The 18,486-nt window shown below is 41.7% G+C and overlaps 2 protein-coding genes across 3 annotated transcripts in view; both read left to right on the forward strand.

Moving 5' to 3' along the window:
- The window catches only part of WDR35 (WD repeat domain 35), a 42,472-nt gene extending 31,407 nt beyond the window's left edge, over positions 1–11,065 (forward strand). For both annotated transcript variants that reach the window (XM_084202919.1, XM_084202920.1), the window contains 9 exons: positions 293–496; positions 2,724–2,870; positions 4,016–4,148; positions 4,803–4,913; positions 6,374–6,538; positions 7,519–7,659; positions 8,430–8,586; positions 9,173–9,413; positions 10,371–11,065. In XM_084202919.1, coding sequence (XP_084059045.1) covers positions 293–496; positions 2,724–2,870; positions 4,016–4,148; positions 4,803–4,913; positions 6,374–6,538; positions 7,519–7,659; positions 8,430–8,586; positions 9,173–9,413; positions 10,371–10,521 — 1,450 coding nt within the window. In that variant the 3' untranslated portion in view covers positions 10,522–11,065. The remainder of the gene's footprint in view (positions 1–292; positions 497–2,723; positions 2,871–4,015; positions 4,149–4,802; positions 4,914–6,373; positions 6,539–7,518; positions 7,660–8,429; positions 8,587–9,172; positions 9,414–10,370) is intronic.
- Positions 11,066–12,360: 1,295 nt separating this feature from the next.
- Positions 12,361–13,867, forward strand: TTC32 (tetratricopeptide repeat domain 32). The gene is made up of 3 exons (XM_084202678.1): positions 12,361–12,491; positions 12,566–12,726; positions 13,461–13,867. The coding sequence occupies exons 1-3, from the start codon at positions 12,376–12,378 to the stop codon at positions 13,586–13,588; spliced, it is 405 nt and encodes a 134-aa protein (XP_084058804.1). The 5' UTR covers positions 12,361–12,375; the 3' UTR covers positions 13,589–13,867.
- The last annotated feature ends 4,619 nt before the right edge of the window (positions 13,868–18,486 follow it).

Below are 18,486 nucleotides of genomic sequence, written 5' to 3' on the forward strand. Positions count from 1 at the left end.
ACATTTCACATAAGTGTAACAGTCAAATCTTGGCCATTCCTCCCAAGCCAGTGTCACTCTGAACAGCTGAACTAAAGAATATTAGCAATTACTTGAACATCTCTCCCTGACCAAGTACCGGACAGATCACAGAATGTATTAGGAATAAACACACGACTGTATTAAGATTAGCTAGTAAACAGTAAATTGCAACAACTTGTATGTCTTCTTAAAATAATTACTAGTTAAATGCACCCTCATTTAATTGACTCTATAGCTGCTCTTCCATCTGCAATGTTTGTTTTTCTCACAGGCGACTCCTGGCTGAAGCTGCTCTTCAGAAGCTGGATCTGCAGACGGCTGAACAAGCTTTTGTGCGTTGCAAAGATTACCAAGGCATTAAGTTTGTGAAGCGCCTGGGCAATCTGCAGAGTGAGTCCATGAAGCAAGCAGAAGTGGCAGCCTATTTTAGCAGATTTGAAGAAGCTGAAAGAATGTATCTGGATATGGACAGAAGGTAATTGCATGTAAACATCTCAGCTGGGGAAAAAAAAAGCATTCCTTAATCAGGAATGGCTGTTTTCTCTGGAGAGTCTTTACCAGTTTCTGCAAAAACATAAAAGGATCAGATGGAGAGAATTTTGGTTTATCCATAGATAACCAGTTCTGTATGTAAACCAGTGCATTCCAAACTGTTTACAAAACCTTGGCTGCTCTAGGTAGTGCTGTGTTTTATAGATGGTTTTTTCACAAGTATTTTGTCGGCATTTCAACTGGGATTCCAAAAATACAAACAATCTTAAATAATGTTTAATTTATGTGGTGTTGCTCTGTGCTAGTAGCCAAGTACACATTCTTCTCAATTACATATACAAACAACAGAGTTTTTAATGAACTGTAATCTTTGGAGAGACAGAAAGACTCTGGATGAAACATTGAAACCAATGTGAAACATTGAAACCAATCAGTGTAATTTTTGCTCAGGAATGAAAACAAATAAAGCAAAATTTTAGTATTGCTGGGAATATAAATTAACATTAAGTAATTAGCTAGAGCACTGTCTCTATTGAAAAAGGATAATGAAAAATCATCAGCAGCAGTTGTGCAGTGTAGCCTGTAGATGGTGGTCAAACATGGAGAAACATGAATCTCTTCTGCACATGAGAAATTTTTAAGCTTTGATTAATGCAGCCATAAAAAACAGTAGAGAATGATGGAGAAAAAATTAGTTATTATTTCATGCTGTAAGAATGAAAGTAAGGGAGACAGGGTGTCAGGGCAGAGGGAGAAGGCAGGAGCTGGGGAGAGATGCCCAATAGTGCTTGGTAATGAAAACTTCCTTGCATGTCATTAATTAGTTGTTGGCAGTTGGGTGGTTTGGGGATGTGGGCTGCCTCCTCAGCACTTCAGTCACACTGCAACACTAGTTGTAGATATGGCATATTCCTATTCACATGGCTGAGGAGAAGTTTGGACATAGAATTACAGAAGTGAAAAACTTACTTTTTTGTTTATGGGTTTCAACTTTCACAACTAGAAAAATCCTGATAAGGATCTACCATAAATCACAATGAAATAAATCTATTTTTCAAATAAAATTCTAATGTTTTTAGATAGATGCTCTTACTTAGCTGACTGCATTGACTTTCTCATGCCTTCCTTAATTTCCTTGTAAGTTGAGGGCATTTTTAAAAGAAGGGCATGCATAGGTCTCTCCCATTTATTTTCTATGCACCTGCAGAATTACTTTTATATGAGGTAATATAGAATTATTCTATTTGGTGGAAAAAACATGCCAGACAGACATACAGTGAGTCATATGTATGCTTGAATAATAAAAAGGAACAACTACTGCTGAGTCCTTTCTCCTTTATCCAAAATCACCCTGAATCTGGAAAAGAAGTCCCTGAAATCCATTTTATTACATCTCAGCTTTAGCCTCCATTATTCATATTTGTTGCTTTTTGGTCTTTCCCCTCACCTTCCTTCTGCTTTTAGCCTTTTGCAGCTGCTGCCATCTCTTGTAGTGGGTCAGCAGTGAAAGATGCAGAACAGAGTAAGAGGGAGCCTGAAGTAATATCAGCCCAACTGTCTCACTCATTTACCTCCTCACACAGGAGTATGGCTGATAAGGAAGTGCATACTATTGTATTTGCAGGGGTGCCCCAACGAAGGCAGGAATGATGCATCTGACTCCGTGTTCTCAGAAGGCTAATTTATTACTTCATTATACTACATTATATTAAAGATTACTATACTATAGTATACAGAAAAGAAACTTACTGAATGCTCAAAAGATAGTAATGAAAACTCGTGACTCTTTCCAGAGTCCTGACACAGCTTGGCCATAATTGGCCAGTGAGTCAAAACAACTCAAACCACAATCCAATCAGGCAATCACCTTTGGGTAAACAATCTCCAAACACATTCCACATGAGCAAAACACAGGAGAAGCAAATGACTTAAGAATTGTTTTCCTTTTCTCTGAGACCTCTCAGCTTCCCAGGAGAAAATCCTGGGCGAAGGGATTTTTTCAGAGAATGTGAATGCCACCTGCATACGTGTGATGTAACCTGGGAGCTCTCTTGAGTATTTGCTTTAATGAAATAGTGTTTAAATTGTAAACAAGTTATCTGGGATCACTCCGATACCTGCATTGCAGTGAAAACACTTTTGGATGCTTTCCTGGAGATGTGTGTTACCTTTTTGTTGTGTTTGACTTTTCCCTGCTGTTTCCTGTTTAGAGATCTTGCCATCGGGCTGCGGATCAAGCTGGGCGATTGGTTCCGCGTGCTGCAGCTGCTGAAGACGGGCTCGGGGGACTCGGACGACGCCCTCCTGGAGCAGGCACACAACGCCATCGGAGACTACTTTGCAGACCGCCAGAAATGGTATGGCCTGTAGAGGAACCAGCAGTAAGGAACTTACAGAAGAAATGATTATAATGATGACAAGACTTAATTTATGAGGAGGGACAGATATGAGGAAAGTCAGGTTGCAATACCTTGGATAATTTTGGAATAATGAGATTTAGCTCATACCTTTATGGTTCCATGATATGATTAACAGAGAGCTGTTGATCAGCTACCTAAAGGGTAAAGGTGATAGAAATATCTGCTTTGCCAGAAGTCTGTCTGCTTCAAAGGAAGGGAAGGAAAGAGAAATACCTATAAAGTTAAATTAGGCTGGATATAGAATGTATTTAAAAAAAAACCCAAAAGGGATTAAAAATAGTACATAATTACTATCAGTGAATTTTCTAAAATGCTTCAAACCACAAATATTTGATAAGGTCCAGAGTTTTCTGAACATGGATCTGTCTCCAGCTGTTGCCCAAACTGGGCACTCAAGGAAGATTTTAAGGGCAGTGCACACCTGTAATGGTATTTCTCCAGAACACATTCTGCAGTCAGGTGCTTACTAAGCCAGAGGTAATGTCTTCATAGCTAATAACTTGCAGGGAATTTTTTTCATGAACATTTGTTGTTGCCTTCTAAGCCCATGTCTTAGAGTTCCACAGCTCCACTACGTATTGCCATTATCCAAACTGTATTGTCACAATGCAGCTGAAAACTTGTGATTAGATTAGAAACTTGTGATTAGATTAGATTTTGAAAGTTGAGTTTTAGATGTTTTAGGTAGCTTTGGAGAATGGTCTTGGAGGTCTTGGTGTTTGCATTTTAAAATACAGAAGCACAACAGTAAAGCCCTTTTCTAGAAGTTGAGCTGTAAGTTGTCCGTTGTCTGCCCTCATCTCTGCAGATGTGGGAATACAGCTTTAAGAATTCTTTGACTTCCTAATCTTATGCTAGTCAGAGAATCAATATTGCTACACTTTTTATATAATGATCTGTGAAAATTAAAATTTTTAGTGCATTTTGGAAAAACAGTGAAATTCGAGCTATGAAAGTTTTTCAAGCAGTTACCTATTTAAAATAATATGATTTTAAATTTACAAATGCAAAAGACTTACAGAATTAAAAACTTCTCTGGTGTTTATACATCAGAAGCAACCACGTTTTTTTTGTCTTATTAGGTTAAATGCTGTACAATACTATGTCCAAGGACAAAACCAGGAACGTTTAGCTGAATGTTACTACATGCTAGAAGACTACCAAGGACTGGAGAATTTGGCCAACTCACTTCCAGAGAATAATAAATTGCTTCCTGTAAGCAAAAAGCACCTTTATTGTTCATTGTCTTATACCCAGCTATTTATTTAAAATTTCCCATTTTGGGAGGGTTAAGGACAAGAGAATGAATGCAGTGTATGACCTTTTTCATTTAAGTGCAATGGTGTTACTGTGGTATTGATCTCTAGTATTACTGTTATTTTCATACTCCATCACTCTTCCTTTCCCTTATTGTCCCAGTTCCCCAGAAAGACCTGACTGACAATACTCTAAAAGGAGGGAAATTAGATGGCATAGGGTATGTAGGATATATAGGTGTACATGGTATATGTCTGTATATGTAGCAGAAAATTACCTACTAAACAAATAGGTAATTTAAAACTATGCTCTGGTTGACTTAATCCAAAATGCTTGAAAAATGCAAAACATGCTCCTTTAATGCCTTTTCCAGTAAATCAAGACATAGCATTTCCTTTTAACCTCATAGCTTTCTTGAATTTAGAAGCAGTGTGTGAGCCTAGCACACTGTTCTAAAGATTTACAGCAATGACTGGTGCCTTCACAGGGTCCATGAAGCAAACAACCCATTCCCCACCCTCTTGGACTTAACCAAACAGGAGCACTGTTGTTGCTGCACCATTTACTAAAAATGCAGAAGTGAATTTAATACAGTGCTGATGCTTTTTGCAGGATATAGCTTATATGTTTGTGAGAGTGGGGATGTGTGAACAAGCCGTGTCAGCCTTTCTGAAATGTAATCGACCAAAGGATGCTGTGGATACCTGTGTGCATCTCAACCAGGTAAAACAGCAGGAGATAATCTGTAATAATACCAGGTTAACAGTGAGATGTCTATCCTAATACCCAGTAAAATGCAAATACTTGTTAAGTGTCAGATGATTTGTCATAATTTCTGGAAAATTCATACTTCAGTGCTTAAACCATTTCTCTGAGATCATGATTAAACCACTGGAGGGGCTCAATGCAAAGCTACGTGCAGGGTATGTGGACAGCATGCTGAGCATACAGACATTTGCAGTCTCTGTGGAGCAAGGCTGTGCTGCCTCCTGATGAAATGGGACAAGACTGGAGAAGAGATAGATGTCCATTCTGGATATTTTCCACATCCCCCTCCTTTGTATAGGTGCAGATGGATTTGTGACTGCATGAGAATGTAGCTGGAAAAAGCAGACCTGGAAACTGATCTGCATGTTTACAACCAAGAGCTGTTTCCTGGCATGACTTAACCTGTGCAAATGTCTGTGTCAACACAAATAAGGGAGAAACTGAGGATGGTTATGAGGAACTTGATGAGTAGGAATAGCAGGACTGCCTAGGGCTGGCTTTTTCATAGTTAATGGATCTGAAGAGCTATTAGGTGTGAGATTTAAGATGTCAGTCCTGCCAAACTGTTCATCTGGGGCAAACACAGTAGCCAAACCACTAAAGATCAAGAAAATTCACAGACAAAATGAGGTGTATAGAAGGATAAGTAAAGTGTTACTGTGTGCTTTAAGCTTCTGGGCGGAGGTCCTCTTTCAGACATGCTTTTGAGAGTATGGTTTAGGTAATATCAGAAGTGTTGAAATCTACATGTCCAGCTGTGAGCTACATGTAGCTACATGTAGCTATGAGCTACAATGAAAGGATTTTGCATAGCTTTCATAAAATTAGAAGCAACTGTTTTACATGTGGTTTTGGACAGAGGTCTATCAGCGATGAATAGAGATGGGGAAGACTTTGAGATGGTCAAAGAATCCGATTTTATTGTGGACTACAAATGTTTATATACTGTTTTAGGAAGGCTAGTAATGTTTTACTACAAGGATTGGGTTAAAGATCACACAAACTTTTATACTTTAAACATCTCTTGCTTGCAGAAGTCTGATGTAATTTTCTTTTTTCTGGTAAATCCATCTGATTTGATATTCTTGCAATCTTGATTTAATTCTCAAAGTTCTGCTTGCTCTTGCCAAGGCATCCTGTTATCAAATCTCTTATGCTAATAAGGTCCAAAGTAATCTCTGTTTTGGGTACCCCAACATTGGTCCAGCATTTTTTTCAGTACTGCAGCATCACATGATTGGCAATGATGTAAGCATTTGTATTCTCTTGCTTTTTAAATTAATCTTATAGTAGTCTGGTTCAAAATGGTGATGAAATATTGCACACAGATGCTGCAGTCTGTTCATGGATAACTGGTTTGTTCTGAGAGTGTATTTGAAAAAATGAGATTAATAATTGTCTCGTTTAATTTCTAGTGGAATAAAGCTGTGGAGCTGGCCAAAAATCACAATATGAAAGAGATCGGATCCTTGTTAGCCAGATATGCAAGTCATTTACTGGAAAAGAACAAAATCCTTGATGCTATAGAACTCTATCGTAAAGCCAATTATTTCTTTGAAGCTGCTAAGCTCATGTTCAAGGTATGGCAGGTTTTATTTTTATGTTCAATGACTGGGGTTTTTGGACTAGCTCTTACTATTTCTGTGCTACTTTATTCCCTTGGGGTTATCTTAGTTTTAACAATGTCTAGGCAATAAGCAGATGTCATCATATAGGATACTGCAAAGATGAACCCAAAGTTCAGAACCCCCAAAGTTCAGATATCTGCATGTGTAATAGTTACCCTGGGTGTCCTCTGTAGGTAGTGGAGAGGAGACTTTGGGGACACAAGCCATCTACTTATTTATTTTGAGACTTTCACTTCAGTAGGAGATGAACTGCACCTCAGAAAAGGTCCTGATGCCCTGCATTGCATAGTAAAAGAGTATGGTAGACTGGCCTGGGGTGCAAAGTCCACAGTATTTAGATATCATGGGAGTTTATTTTTATCTCCTTTAAAAAAAAACAATACCAGCAATGTCAATAACTAGAAGTTAAATTTTGGTATTTCTTCAATTAGTTCCTTCAATTAGAAAGGGCTGTGGTGTGCTTTTAAGATAAAGATGTTGCTTAGATTTGGTTTGGCTGCAGAAATTTCTCTACATACTTAAAATCTTGCAGGAGTGATATGTAATTTTTACAGCAAATATTTATAGCAGTATATATATAATATATGTTACTTTCAAAAGCCATTCTTCTTTTCTGGGAAAACCATCAGACCTTATTGAAAGCTATGTATGTGTTTAAAAATTGCTATTTTTTAGTTTATTTTTATACTAGATCACTAGACTTATACATAGTTACACTGATTTATCCTTCCTGAGAATCTGGCTTTATATACATGTTAGATAAATAAATATAAAATAATGTGCATACTTCACTTTGACATTTTCATTTATAGTTCTGTTTGCAGTCTAAATTATTACATTTAAAGGCAGAATCATTTTTTGGCTTGATTTCCTAGGTTTGTACAAGCATGCAATTGTCCAGGAGAATTAAATCCCTTTGGTTTTTTTTTAAGATTGCAGATGAAGAGTCAAAGAAAAGGACGAAGCCTTTGCGAGTTAAAAAGCTTTATGTGCTATCAGCCTTACTTATGGAACAGTGTCATGAACAAATGCAAAATGCACAAAGGGGAAAAGTTAAAGACAAAAGTTCAGAGGTAATGTCTTTTTTTTCCCCCCTTTCTGAATTCTGGTATCTGCTAGCTAGTCAGAATAAAGTAAGCCATCTTCATGGGAGCCTATAATGTTTTTTTAATAACCCTATTCCCTGCTAAGAACAAAGCTTTCCTTCAAGCAAGTCCCGCATGAAAACATATTGTTTTAGGTATTCTTATAAAACATTTAAATCCTATGTATTGATATTTTTCTTCCTAAGTTTAACATGGTTTTCTTAATATTTTCACTATAACAATGAAAACCATACTAAGAAACTTCCTGCAAGACTCTTGTGTGATTTAGGAGGAAGTATTGATCCCAAAGGGTGATCTGTGATTAGATTAAGCTATGTTGCCTGTAATTCAGCAGGGAGATGGCTCCAGATACAGGGGAAGCAAATGGAAGAATTTTTTTTTCTCTGCTTACGCGTTCATCTTCATATGTACAAATGAAATAGTTTAAACAAATTTTTAAGAGCTCTGGTGTTGAAATGCAGTATTAATCCAAACTACGAACCAGTCTGCAGATGTGCACAGAATATATTTGTATACACACGTATATGATATTTATCTTTGAAAATCTGCACCAGATGTTGTGCCTGTGCTCTGTACAGAATGCCTGACAGTGCTCACTGTAGGTCCATTTGTATTTTGCCTACTTAACACGGACAGTGGTGTAATCACTAAGTATAGAAAAGCTCTTTTCATATATCCCTACTTCCTGCTGTATCTGTTTCATATAAAAATTACTTGTGATACTTGTTTGTTTTCAGAGTGCTTCAGCTTTGGCTGGTTTGCTGGAAGAAGATGTTCTTTCTTCAACGAATCGCTTTGCAGACAATGCTTGGCGAGGAGCTGAGGCTTACCACTTTTTCATACTTGCACAAAAACAGCTCTATAAAGGTTCTGTAGATGCAGCACTTAAAACAGGTAAGAATTAATTTTCAACCCTGTAAAGACAGTACATATCTTCATTTATAGCTGCCACATTTCTCAGTTCTTAATAAATCCATGGAATTTAAACCAAAACCATATAATGAGTTAAGTATGGCTGCAGTCACAATACCTGGAAAATGCAAATCTTTCCAAATATTATCTGGTAAATTGGTTAATCTCTGTAGATGTTCTGCTGTTTTGTTTCTCTCCCTAAATTATAAGGCATATCTGAACTTACATCAGACCTCCTTGTAGAGCTTCACAAAAAATCTGTGGGAATTAGAGAAACAAATAGCACCTTGCACATTGTCCAAGTAATGAATATTTCAAATCTTTCTAATATTTTTACAACCAACCAACCAAAATAAAGTGTTTCAAGAAGACACCAATTTCGAAGTAAAATCTGCTAATTTGTTTTTTAGACCAATGCTTCAGTCATGTCAATAAAAAGACTGAGGTTCATTTTGTCCTATTTTTAGAATTAATACTGTTGTCCAGTAGTAACTATTTCATACAGATGCTTGCACTTCTCAGAAGATGTGTAATAATTTCCTTGGATTTCTTATTTTCATTTTTTTAGCTCTTCATTTGCGAGATTATGAAGACGTTATCCCTGCAGTTGAAATCTATTCCCTTTTGGCACTCTGTGCATGTGCAAACAGAGCATTTGAGACTTGTTCAAAAGCCTTTGTTAAATTAGAATCCTTGGAAACTCTTAAGCCAGAGCAGAGGCAACAGTATGAAGAGCTTGCTCTAGAGATATTCACAAGATATAGACCAAAACAGAACAAAACACCTGATCTGGATGATGTTCTTGAGAGGTGGGCTTATTTTTACATGATACTATATTAATACTTTCACTTTTTTCTGCTGTTCACTGTGTTTTGGGTTTTAGCAGGTTTTGTGTGTGACCAAATTAAGTGTTTTACTGCTTAAACTAAATATTGGGCAAGAATGAGGCAGGAGTTAGCCAGCTTGGAGGAAGGTAATAAAGCACTGTGTGGTTTGGGAAAATAGACACTGACTGCATTTGAGGATCTGGGCATAAAGATGTAACTTCATCTTAATTTGAAATGCAGGCAGACAAAGCACAGGAGTTTTAGGACCTTTGAGACGGTGTCATGTGACATTAAAGTAAGAATGTTACTGTTTGCATCTCCATGGTGGAGTGCTGAATGTATCAACAAGGGACTGTTTTAACATTATACACTAATAGGTCTCCAGTGTTTTGTGAATTTCCTAAATCTACTTGGTGTGAAAAGAGCAATATGTAAAGTTAAAACTAGTATGAAGTGCACATTTAAGGGGCAAGTCCTTGGAGTGGCTGTACCCACAACAGTGTGTTTGACATGTTTCCTGCTGAGAGCATGGAACTTGTAAATACGGAAATCAATTGTGAATCAATTCTTCTAGCAAGCAGGATTTTAACTTGTCTTGATTGATCCTACTGTGCAGCTGTACAGAATCTCAGTAGCAGCTGTGATTCTGTTGACCCTTCAGAAATCAGAGGACAGAGTATATATAATAGCAGTGCAGGTGTCTAATCAGGCCTTACTTTAATATGGCCTTCACTGCTTCTTTTCACCCCATCTTTTGGATCTGCTGGTCCTGATTTCTTGACTGTATGGTTCTGAGGGTGGGCATTCTCTGGTGTGAAGATTTATATACTTGGTTACTTGAACAGTGAAGTTTTACTTGAGCTAATAACTTCTAATCAACAACTGGCACACCACATTTTTATTCTTTCAGCATTTCTCTTTTCTTCTTCTTTTTTATAGTGGAGATGGTAAACTTCCTGTATGTGTTGCAACAGGAGCCCCTATCCTGGAGTATCAATTCTGGATGTGCAGTGTGTGTAAGCATTGCATGAACACCAAAGAAGCAGGCCATTATAACGCCTGTCCTCTGTGCCACAGCACAGTAAGCTGAGGATAAAGACTCTGTATCTGCATTTATGACTGCTAAGAACAGCCTCAAAAATGTTATTATCTTTTGAAATACAACTCAGGTACTGTATTGTAGCAGTTAGTGCTGCTATTAGAGAAACGTTAAAAAAACCTCCAAAACCAAAACAGAAAATCCATAAGGTGAACTTTTACTGCTTCCATTTAGCTGAAGAAATTACCGTGTAAATAGATTCAATTTTTTGCTACACTTTAAAAAAAAGATTTAAGGTAAAAGTATTCTTTTTGAATTGTAGATTGAGCCTAGTTTCAAAACCATGTGAGTTGAATGTAGGCTCATATCAATATGTTCTCTGAGCAGGCTCAATTTTTTTGTCTAATTCCATAGGAAATTACTGGGTTTTCTCAGAATTCACAGTTTTTTGAAGGAAGTGATTCCTGAGTTGAAATAATGTCACAATAATTTTGATAATATTACCATAAATGTTTTTGTACTACTGTTTAGAGTTACTAGAGTGATGATACCAGTATAAGCATACATTAGTGCTGGTTTCTTTTGCCAAGTGTATTTAAACCCACCATAAAATAAAGGGCTTGAAAACATAAAGCAGTCAGTGTGTCAGTGGGGTTCCTGAGCTCGGGTGATGTCATCTTCAACAGCTTAAGAGTTAAGGAAACCTCCATGAACTTCCAGCCTGGAACCTGGCATTTCTCATGTAGCTTGGGAGAGCAGCCTGCATCTGTTGAACAGATTTCAGGAGCTGAATTGTCACCCTTGTGACACACAAAGGTCCAAGGAATGATGTCTTGCTGTCCCACCTGACTGCTGGTTTGTGCTCTGGCAGTGCTGCAGGGCCTTGATGCACAGGGTGAGCTGTGCCCAGGGCCAGCCAGCACCCGCCTGCCTGACAAGAGCTGTGGGCTGTGATGTTCACATTGTGCCTTGGCACATTTCTGAGAGGAGAGCAGAGGAGCTCTTCTGTGCTGTCTCTCACCTAAGCTTAGGCCAGGAAAGGATAAACCCCATCTCCATAGAATCACAGAGCAGTAGAATGGCCTGGGTTGGAAGGGACCTTAAAGACCATGTTGCTTTAAACCTGCTGACAAGGGCTGCAACACCTTCCACTAGACCAGGGAGCACAAAGCCCATCCAACCTGTTCTTGAGGATTTCCAGGGATGGGACATCCACAGCTTCTCTGGGCAACCTGTTCCAGGGTCTCACCACCCTCACAGTAAAGAATTTCTTCCCTATGTTTACCTAAACCTTCTCTCCTTCATCTTAAAGCCATTCTCCCTTCTCCTATCCCTTTATTCCCTTGTAAACTGACCCTCTCCAGCTATCTTAGAGCCCCTTTAGGTATTGGATGGTGCTCTGAGGTCTCCACCAAGCCCCCTCCAGGCCGGACAACCCCAGCTCTCCCAGCCTGTCTCCCGTGAGTGCTCCAGCTCTCCGATCGTCCTGGTCTCCTCTGGCCTCGCTCCAGCGGCTCCACGTCCTGCCTGTGCTGCGGCCCCAGCTGGACGCTGTACTGCCGGTGGGCTCTCGGCAGAGCGGAGCAGAGGGCTCCATGGCCCCGCTGTTGTTACTGTCACCATTGCGGTATTGCTGTGCTCTGTGGGCAGCTCTCCCCAGCCCAGCACTGTCTCTCCGTGGCCCCGCTGTTGTTACTGTCACCATTGCGGTATTGCTGTGCTCTGTGGGCAGCTCTCTCCAGCCCAGCACTGTCTCTCTGTGGCCCCGCTGTTGTTACTGTCACCGTTGCGGTATTGCTGTGCTCTGTGGGCAGCTCTCCTCCCAGTCCAGCGCCGTCTCACGTGGCCGCGCGCGCCGGCGTGCTCGTGACGTCACGGCGCGCCCGCCCCGCTGACGTCAGCGCGATGATGGCGGGGGAGGCGGCGGCGCTGCTGGCGGCGGCGCGGGCGGAGCTGCGGGCGCGGCGGCTCTCGGCGGCCGAGGAGCTCTTCAGCCGCTTCATCGCCCGCAGCCCCGCGGGGTAACGCCGGGGCCGGGAGCGGGGCGGGCGCGCCGGTCCGGGCCCCGCTAACGCCGCTCCCTCTGTCCCCGCAGTGCCCGCAGCGACCTCGCCACGGCGCTCAATGACCGCGGGCAGGTGCGGTACCTGCGCGTGGAGTTCGCCGCCGCCGTGCAGGACTTCACGGCCGCCATCGAGTGCCAGCCCGGCTTCGAGGTGCCCTACTACAACCGCGGGCTGGTGCGCTACCGGCTGGGTACGAGCCGGGCGCGGCAGGGCAGGGCAGCCCCGGGTCACGGGCGGGACGAGGCGGGCATCGCTGCGGGGCCGGCGCCACACGCACTGACAGCAGTGACAGCGCCTGCAGCCGCTGCCTGCCCCCGTGTGCGGCTACGCGCCTCTTGCAGGCTGTGCTGCTGGGTCATTCAAACCGACGCTGTTCCGTGGAGAACGGGAGGAAAGGTGTAGTGAACCTGCGGAAAAACTTGCACTGGGGTAAAACAAGCCAGTTCCAAACACTGCCATTAAGCCTGAGATAAAGCATCTCCCAAGCGCCTGTAGCACAGCCTTCTCACCTTCCAGCGGGCTGCTGGGAATTTCCTGCCCCGTTTTTGGTGATGCCATCCCAAAATGACAGCCCTGTGCCTTCTGTTAGAGCTTGGCCGTTCCAGAGGTCGAGGCACTGGAGAATGGAGCTGGGCCATGGGCTGGGAGCTCTGTGCCAGCTTTAAGGCAGCCTCTTTATTGGTGTGGGCCTTTTGTCTCCTCCTCTTGGGAATAAACTGGCTGAACTGTGCCTTAAGTGCATCTGAGTCCATTCTTGATATGAATGCTTTGACTCCCAGTTGTGCCTGTGGAGAATCCAAATGCAGTGGGTTTGCAAAGCTGCTGCTTTGTGGGTGAAAGTATTAGGAGCTGTTCTTGAGTTGTCAGAGGCTTGTGAGCATGAGCAGTTACAGAAAAATAATTTTTTTTTCTTTTTTTGGACAGGAGATTTTGATGAGGCCATGAAAGATTTCAGGAAAGTATTAGAGTTAAACCCCCAATTTGAAGACGCTGCATTGAGTCTTAAACAGGCTATTCTTGATAAAGAAGAAAAAGAGAAGCGGGGTTATTGAAAATTCAGGTTGTGATGTGATGTGAAAATATTTCGCTAAACATGTGATTTTTGTCATTGATGGATGAAACACAAGATCATTTACATCTGTTATGAGCTGCTGAAGAACTTCATTCTTAGGTAAATAAGTTAAAAATTTATTATGATTGCAAAGTAACCTGGATTTGGGATTTTTATCCTTTAGGGAAAGTGTAATGTTGATCTCTGTGAGACACATGTACAGATTTTGTACAGAAATACTTTGTAATTCTATAATAAACGTATTGGCCAGATTAATTGAAAATAAAAATGAACATGCACTTTTTATCTCATGATTGTCTACAGAGTTTACCATAGAAAATATTCACAGGAGGAATGCTGTTATTATATTGCAAAGGTTCCATATTGCCAGAGTTTCTTTCCTCCTTCATGGTTCCTGTAGGCAGCTCCTCTAAGCACTGACTCTTCCTTCTTCTAACAGGAGCCAACCAACCCCAGTTACCCCTCACCCAACTCACCCACTCCTTTGTAACACTCTTCTTCTTACTGGCTACAGCTGAGGCCTGTTAGAGTCAGGTGTGTTCCTAATCTCAAATAATTGGCTCAGCTGCAACTCCTTAAGGAGTAAGATTACTTTCTATATTACTATTATTTTCTTATATTGTATCCTCCTACAGAGAAATTGTGGCTTTCTCTTCCTTATTAAAGAGATCAATTCCCTGAAAAATACAGTGTGAAATCCATCTGATGGAACTGGCTGTGAACACCCAGCAGCTTCATTGCTCACATGGTAGGAGGGACCATTACTGAAATCTGTAAATCATCAGCAAGGAACACTCTTGCAAGTTCATAGCAACACAAGTTCTAATAAAAGAAATGCTCTCTGCTGACCTGAGCATTAGGATTTTGTTTTTTAAATTATGCTGGTGACATTCCTGCTTCTTATGGTAACTTCCCCTGTGGATGAGCCAGGAGCCTGCAGAAGCACAGGGCTCACTGAAGATGGTGGGACCACTGGGGTGAGTGATGAGAGCAGACTGGAGCCTCTGGACATCCTTCCCAGCAACCTCCCCAAGATCACTTTCAGTGTGGGGATGAAACTGCAACAACCCCAGTGAGCAAATTTGAAACAGGGGCTGAGACAATGCTGCATTTACCTCATTTACCTCGTGCTCTTGACACTTGACTCTAGCCATTTGAAGTTACAGAAATAAGATATGTAATACCAGGATGTGACCATTCACAGTTTGAGAAATAGGCAATGAGCATTTTTCCCCCTCAGAGGTCTTAATTTTGGACTTGATATATTTAGCACATGCTTTGCTACCATTTATCTTGGTGTTCTGTCTCTAAAACAACACAGATAATTCAATGACAATACACTTCATGCCACCTGTCTTAAAAATTGAGAAAACCTACCAACTCTTGACTGATGGTGAGAAGGTGAGCTAGAACTGAACATGTTCCTGACTGACCTTGCCAAGACAATTAAAAAAGCAGCAATGAACAATTGGATGTGACTTAGGAAGATTTACTGTGAGAAGAGAGATCACAGATGTGATTCTGCACAGAACACTTAAAATGACAGGATATAGATCAAAATATTAACAGTGAACAAGTATTTTAGAAAACAAAGATGCTAGAGATAATATTCCAGCTTGTGTTGTTTTGTGAATGTTGCTTAATTACTTCTCATGCAATTGCTGGCACAAAAATACTGCACAGGGCTGGGGATTGGCAATTGCCAGTTCTCCACAGTATTTCCTTGTCTCTCCTGTGAAAGGGTGAACTGTCATCGTGCATTTCAGCTTAATCTGGAATTCTTTCAAGGTAATTTTGGCCAGTAGGGTTTTCACATTTTCCCCTTTCACATGCACACAAGTCACTTAGCTCTCTGGCTTTCAGGTTTTCAGTCTGAAATTATTAAATAGCCTTGCTGGTTTCAGCTGGGGCAGAGTTCATTTTCTTCACAGTGGCTGGCATGGGGCTGTGTTTTGGATTTGTGCTGAACACAGGGTTGATAATATGGAAATGTTTTTGTTATTGCTGAACAGGGCTCACACAGAGCCAAGGCCTTTTCTGATTTTTGTACTGCCATGCTGGGGAGAAAGTTGGGGATGTTTGTGAGCATGGGAGGAGACACAGCTGGGACAGGTGATCCAAACTGACCAAAGGGACATTCCACACCACAGGGCATAATGTTCAGTATATAAAGTGTATTAAAAAACCCCAAAACTTGAAGAGGAGGTTGTATTTAGTAACTCCCCTTGTCCTGCAAAGTTATAAAAGTTTAAGAATTAAAAGTCTAATGGAGAGTAATAAAGTTCTTTTATGTAATGTTTTGTGAAATTCAGGCAACCTCTCAGCCTGTAAAAGGAGCTGGGTTGTGTGCTTTGGATGCTTCACAATGTGAGGTGCTGTAGCTTTATACCTTCACTGGGCTTTAGGGGCTGTCTCTGCATGAGAATTCCACACCTCTATGGAGCTCCTGGGTCAGTTCTGCCCGTTCCACTGCCCTTGTCAAAGTCATGGGGTTGCACCAGTAAGTCAAACAGATGGTTGCTGCTAGTGCACTGTGACTCTCTTTACTCTGGCCAGAAATATTTCAGACATGAATAATTCTCAGCTGCTTTCCCAAGGTTTCCTACCTATAAACCTACTCTCCCAAACCCTTGACTTTCCTTCCGCAGCCATCACTGGCAGCCCCTCTGCTTGGCTTGTTCCCTGTAGGCAGGGTTAATTTGGCAATGAGTAACTGTTCTCACCTGATGATTTACCTCTAAACTTAGGAAAAACCCTGTGAATTCCATAACACGTGACAGAATCTCAAAGAATAACATCACTGCCTTACAGAACAAGGCAAAGAGTAACATCACCATCCTGTGCTTTTCCCTAGGACTCCATTTGTCCTACTGAAACATGGGAGGAGGAGTTGTCACACAACTATCAGTGTTGCAAGGCCTTTCCCTTGCTTTTGCAGAACGGTGGGAAAAGCTGACAGAATGGCAAGGTTAGCAGGGCTCTGAGCAGTGTGAGAAGTGATTCATGCATGTTTAGTGTGAGGGCAGCATGGGGAACAAGGAGAGCCTTTCCAAATAGAAAGCTGTGGCACGTCGAGGCCAAAGGGTTTGGTTGTCAAGTAGCCAGAATAAGTCCCTCTTCCAGATGCCTGCCTTCTGGGTGAGCAAGGGAGGTTTGGTCAGTATGGAAAGCCTGAAACTCTCGGGTTGTTGCAAGTGAGGGCTGCACTATGCACTTCTCATCTAGTAGGTAACCTTGTTAAAAAGTGACTGAGGAGAGAAAGGTGCACTATTCCCTTTTTGTGGGGATTGAACACCTCTATCTCAGTCAAGCTCAGCTATGCAGGTCATGTTCTCTGTTGCCTGTCAGGTGGGGAAGGATTCAGAAAAACAAAAACAATGTTCAAAACTGAAGATTGCTAGTGGGAGGATAATATCCAAAATTCTTTTATGTCAGCAGATGTTCATCTGCCTCATTCTTTTAACAGAGGCATGGGCTGGATCAGTGAAACAGATTTGACCCCAGCCAGTGGCTTTCATGCAGAATGGAGTCTGGTTGCTTTGTATGGAAACAGTTTGCTGAGAGGTCTGGTCAAGTTGGAGGCCCCGCTTCCAGCATGTTGTGACCATTTGAGCCGAACTCTGGTCAGTTCCCTAAGATTATTTCCAGGATTCTCCTTGTAGGATTAGTGCATGAGCAGGGAGGGATTGGGTGCAGTCCAGAGCATTGCTTCCTACAGCTCATGGTGATGAGTTCTTTTATCACTTGTGTTTGTGTTGTACCAGGAGCATGTGAAATGGGCCCGAAGGATATCCTTGTCTCCCAGCAAGGAACAGCTGGTCCAGCTGTGTCCCAGTTCACAACAGTAGGTTTCAACCTAACTCTGTTGCTATGGAAAAGGCTGATCAGTGCTTTCCATGCTGGGGACTCCCCAGCATGGGGACTCTGGTGTGCCTCTGTGCATTAAAAATAACTTCTCTCCCAATTCCTTTTCTCCACTTTGGCTGAATAATGAAGGCTTGTTCAACTACAGTGATATGACCAGAGTGGTTTCTGAAAGCTAATCCAAGGAACCATTTAAGCCCACAGGCCTGAGAACTTCAATCTAGAACAGAAGTTAGGTGCTGAAGTTCCCTCTGCAACACCTGAGAGGTAGGAACTATCCCAGGAGAATGGAGGTGCAGAGCAGTACACCCATGCAATAGCGTGGCTGAATCATACCTTGGGAAAGACACCATCAAAGGTAATCAGGGAATGCCTAACCCCAACACACCATGAGATTTGGTGTGAAAATCATCATCTACACCATGAATAACAACCAAAGTAGGAGAAAGAGACCAAGGATTGGAATTGCTCTGGCTTGTCTTTGGGTAGGGGGAAACCTGAAACCCCTGTTGAAATGGGAATGCAAATCTGTCTCTTCTTTTCCACCTCCCTTCCAATGTTTGTGGAAGGGAAAAGTCTCCTCATCTGTCAGGTGGTGGGGGAAGGGTATGGAATGCTGCTGGACCTCTTCCTGGTTTTCCAGGACAAAAGGGGAGGATCTGGGACAGTCCACTTACTTCAGACAAGTTTATCTAAATATACTCTGCAAAGCTGCAAGACAAAGTGAACCTCTAGTTACACCAGACCAGACCTGATGCTCACCTGTGTGGCCTGAGACTGCTGAGAGGAGCTAGCATTTGGTCATTATTATGTTCCCTTCATCCCAGTCTACAAATTTCTAGAGGACTGCTTTTCATATTAACAGAAAATTATTCTAAACTTATGCATTTGCTGCTGTTGTTAAAGACGGGGAGCGTGCTCTCCTGGCAAATGCAGTAACTTGCTGGGCTCTGCACTGTGGGCTGTGGACAGCAGAGTGCACTGCTCATGCAGCAGAGGAAGGCAGCACCCAGG

The sequence above is a fragment of the Fringilla coelebs genome (genome assembly GCF_963513975.1).
Source record: "Fringilla coelebs genome assembly, chromosome: 3".
In the NCBI taxonomy this organism is placed as follows: domain Eukaryota; kingdom Metazoa; phylum Chordata; class Aves; order Passeriformes; family Fringillidae; genus Fringilla; species Fringilla coelebs.

Coding starts and splice junctions, on each gene's coding strand:
- TTC32 (XM_084202678.1), top strand. CDS start 12,376: ATGATGGCGGGGGAGGCGGCGGCGCTGCTGGCGGCGGCGCGGGCGGAG. Junction 12,492..12,565: donor ATCGCCCGCAGCCCCGCGGG/GTAACGCCGGGG, acceptor CTGTCCCCGCAG/TGCCCGCAGCGACCTCGCCA. Junction 12,727..13,460: donor GCTGGTGCGCTACCGGCTGG/GTACGAGCCGGG, acceptor TTTTTTGGACAG/GAGATTTTGATGAGGCCATG.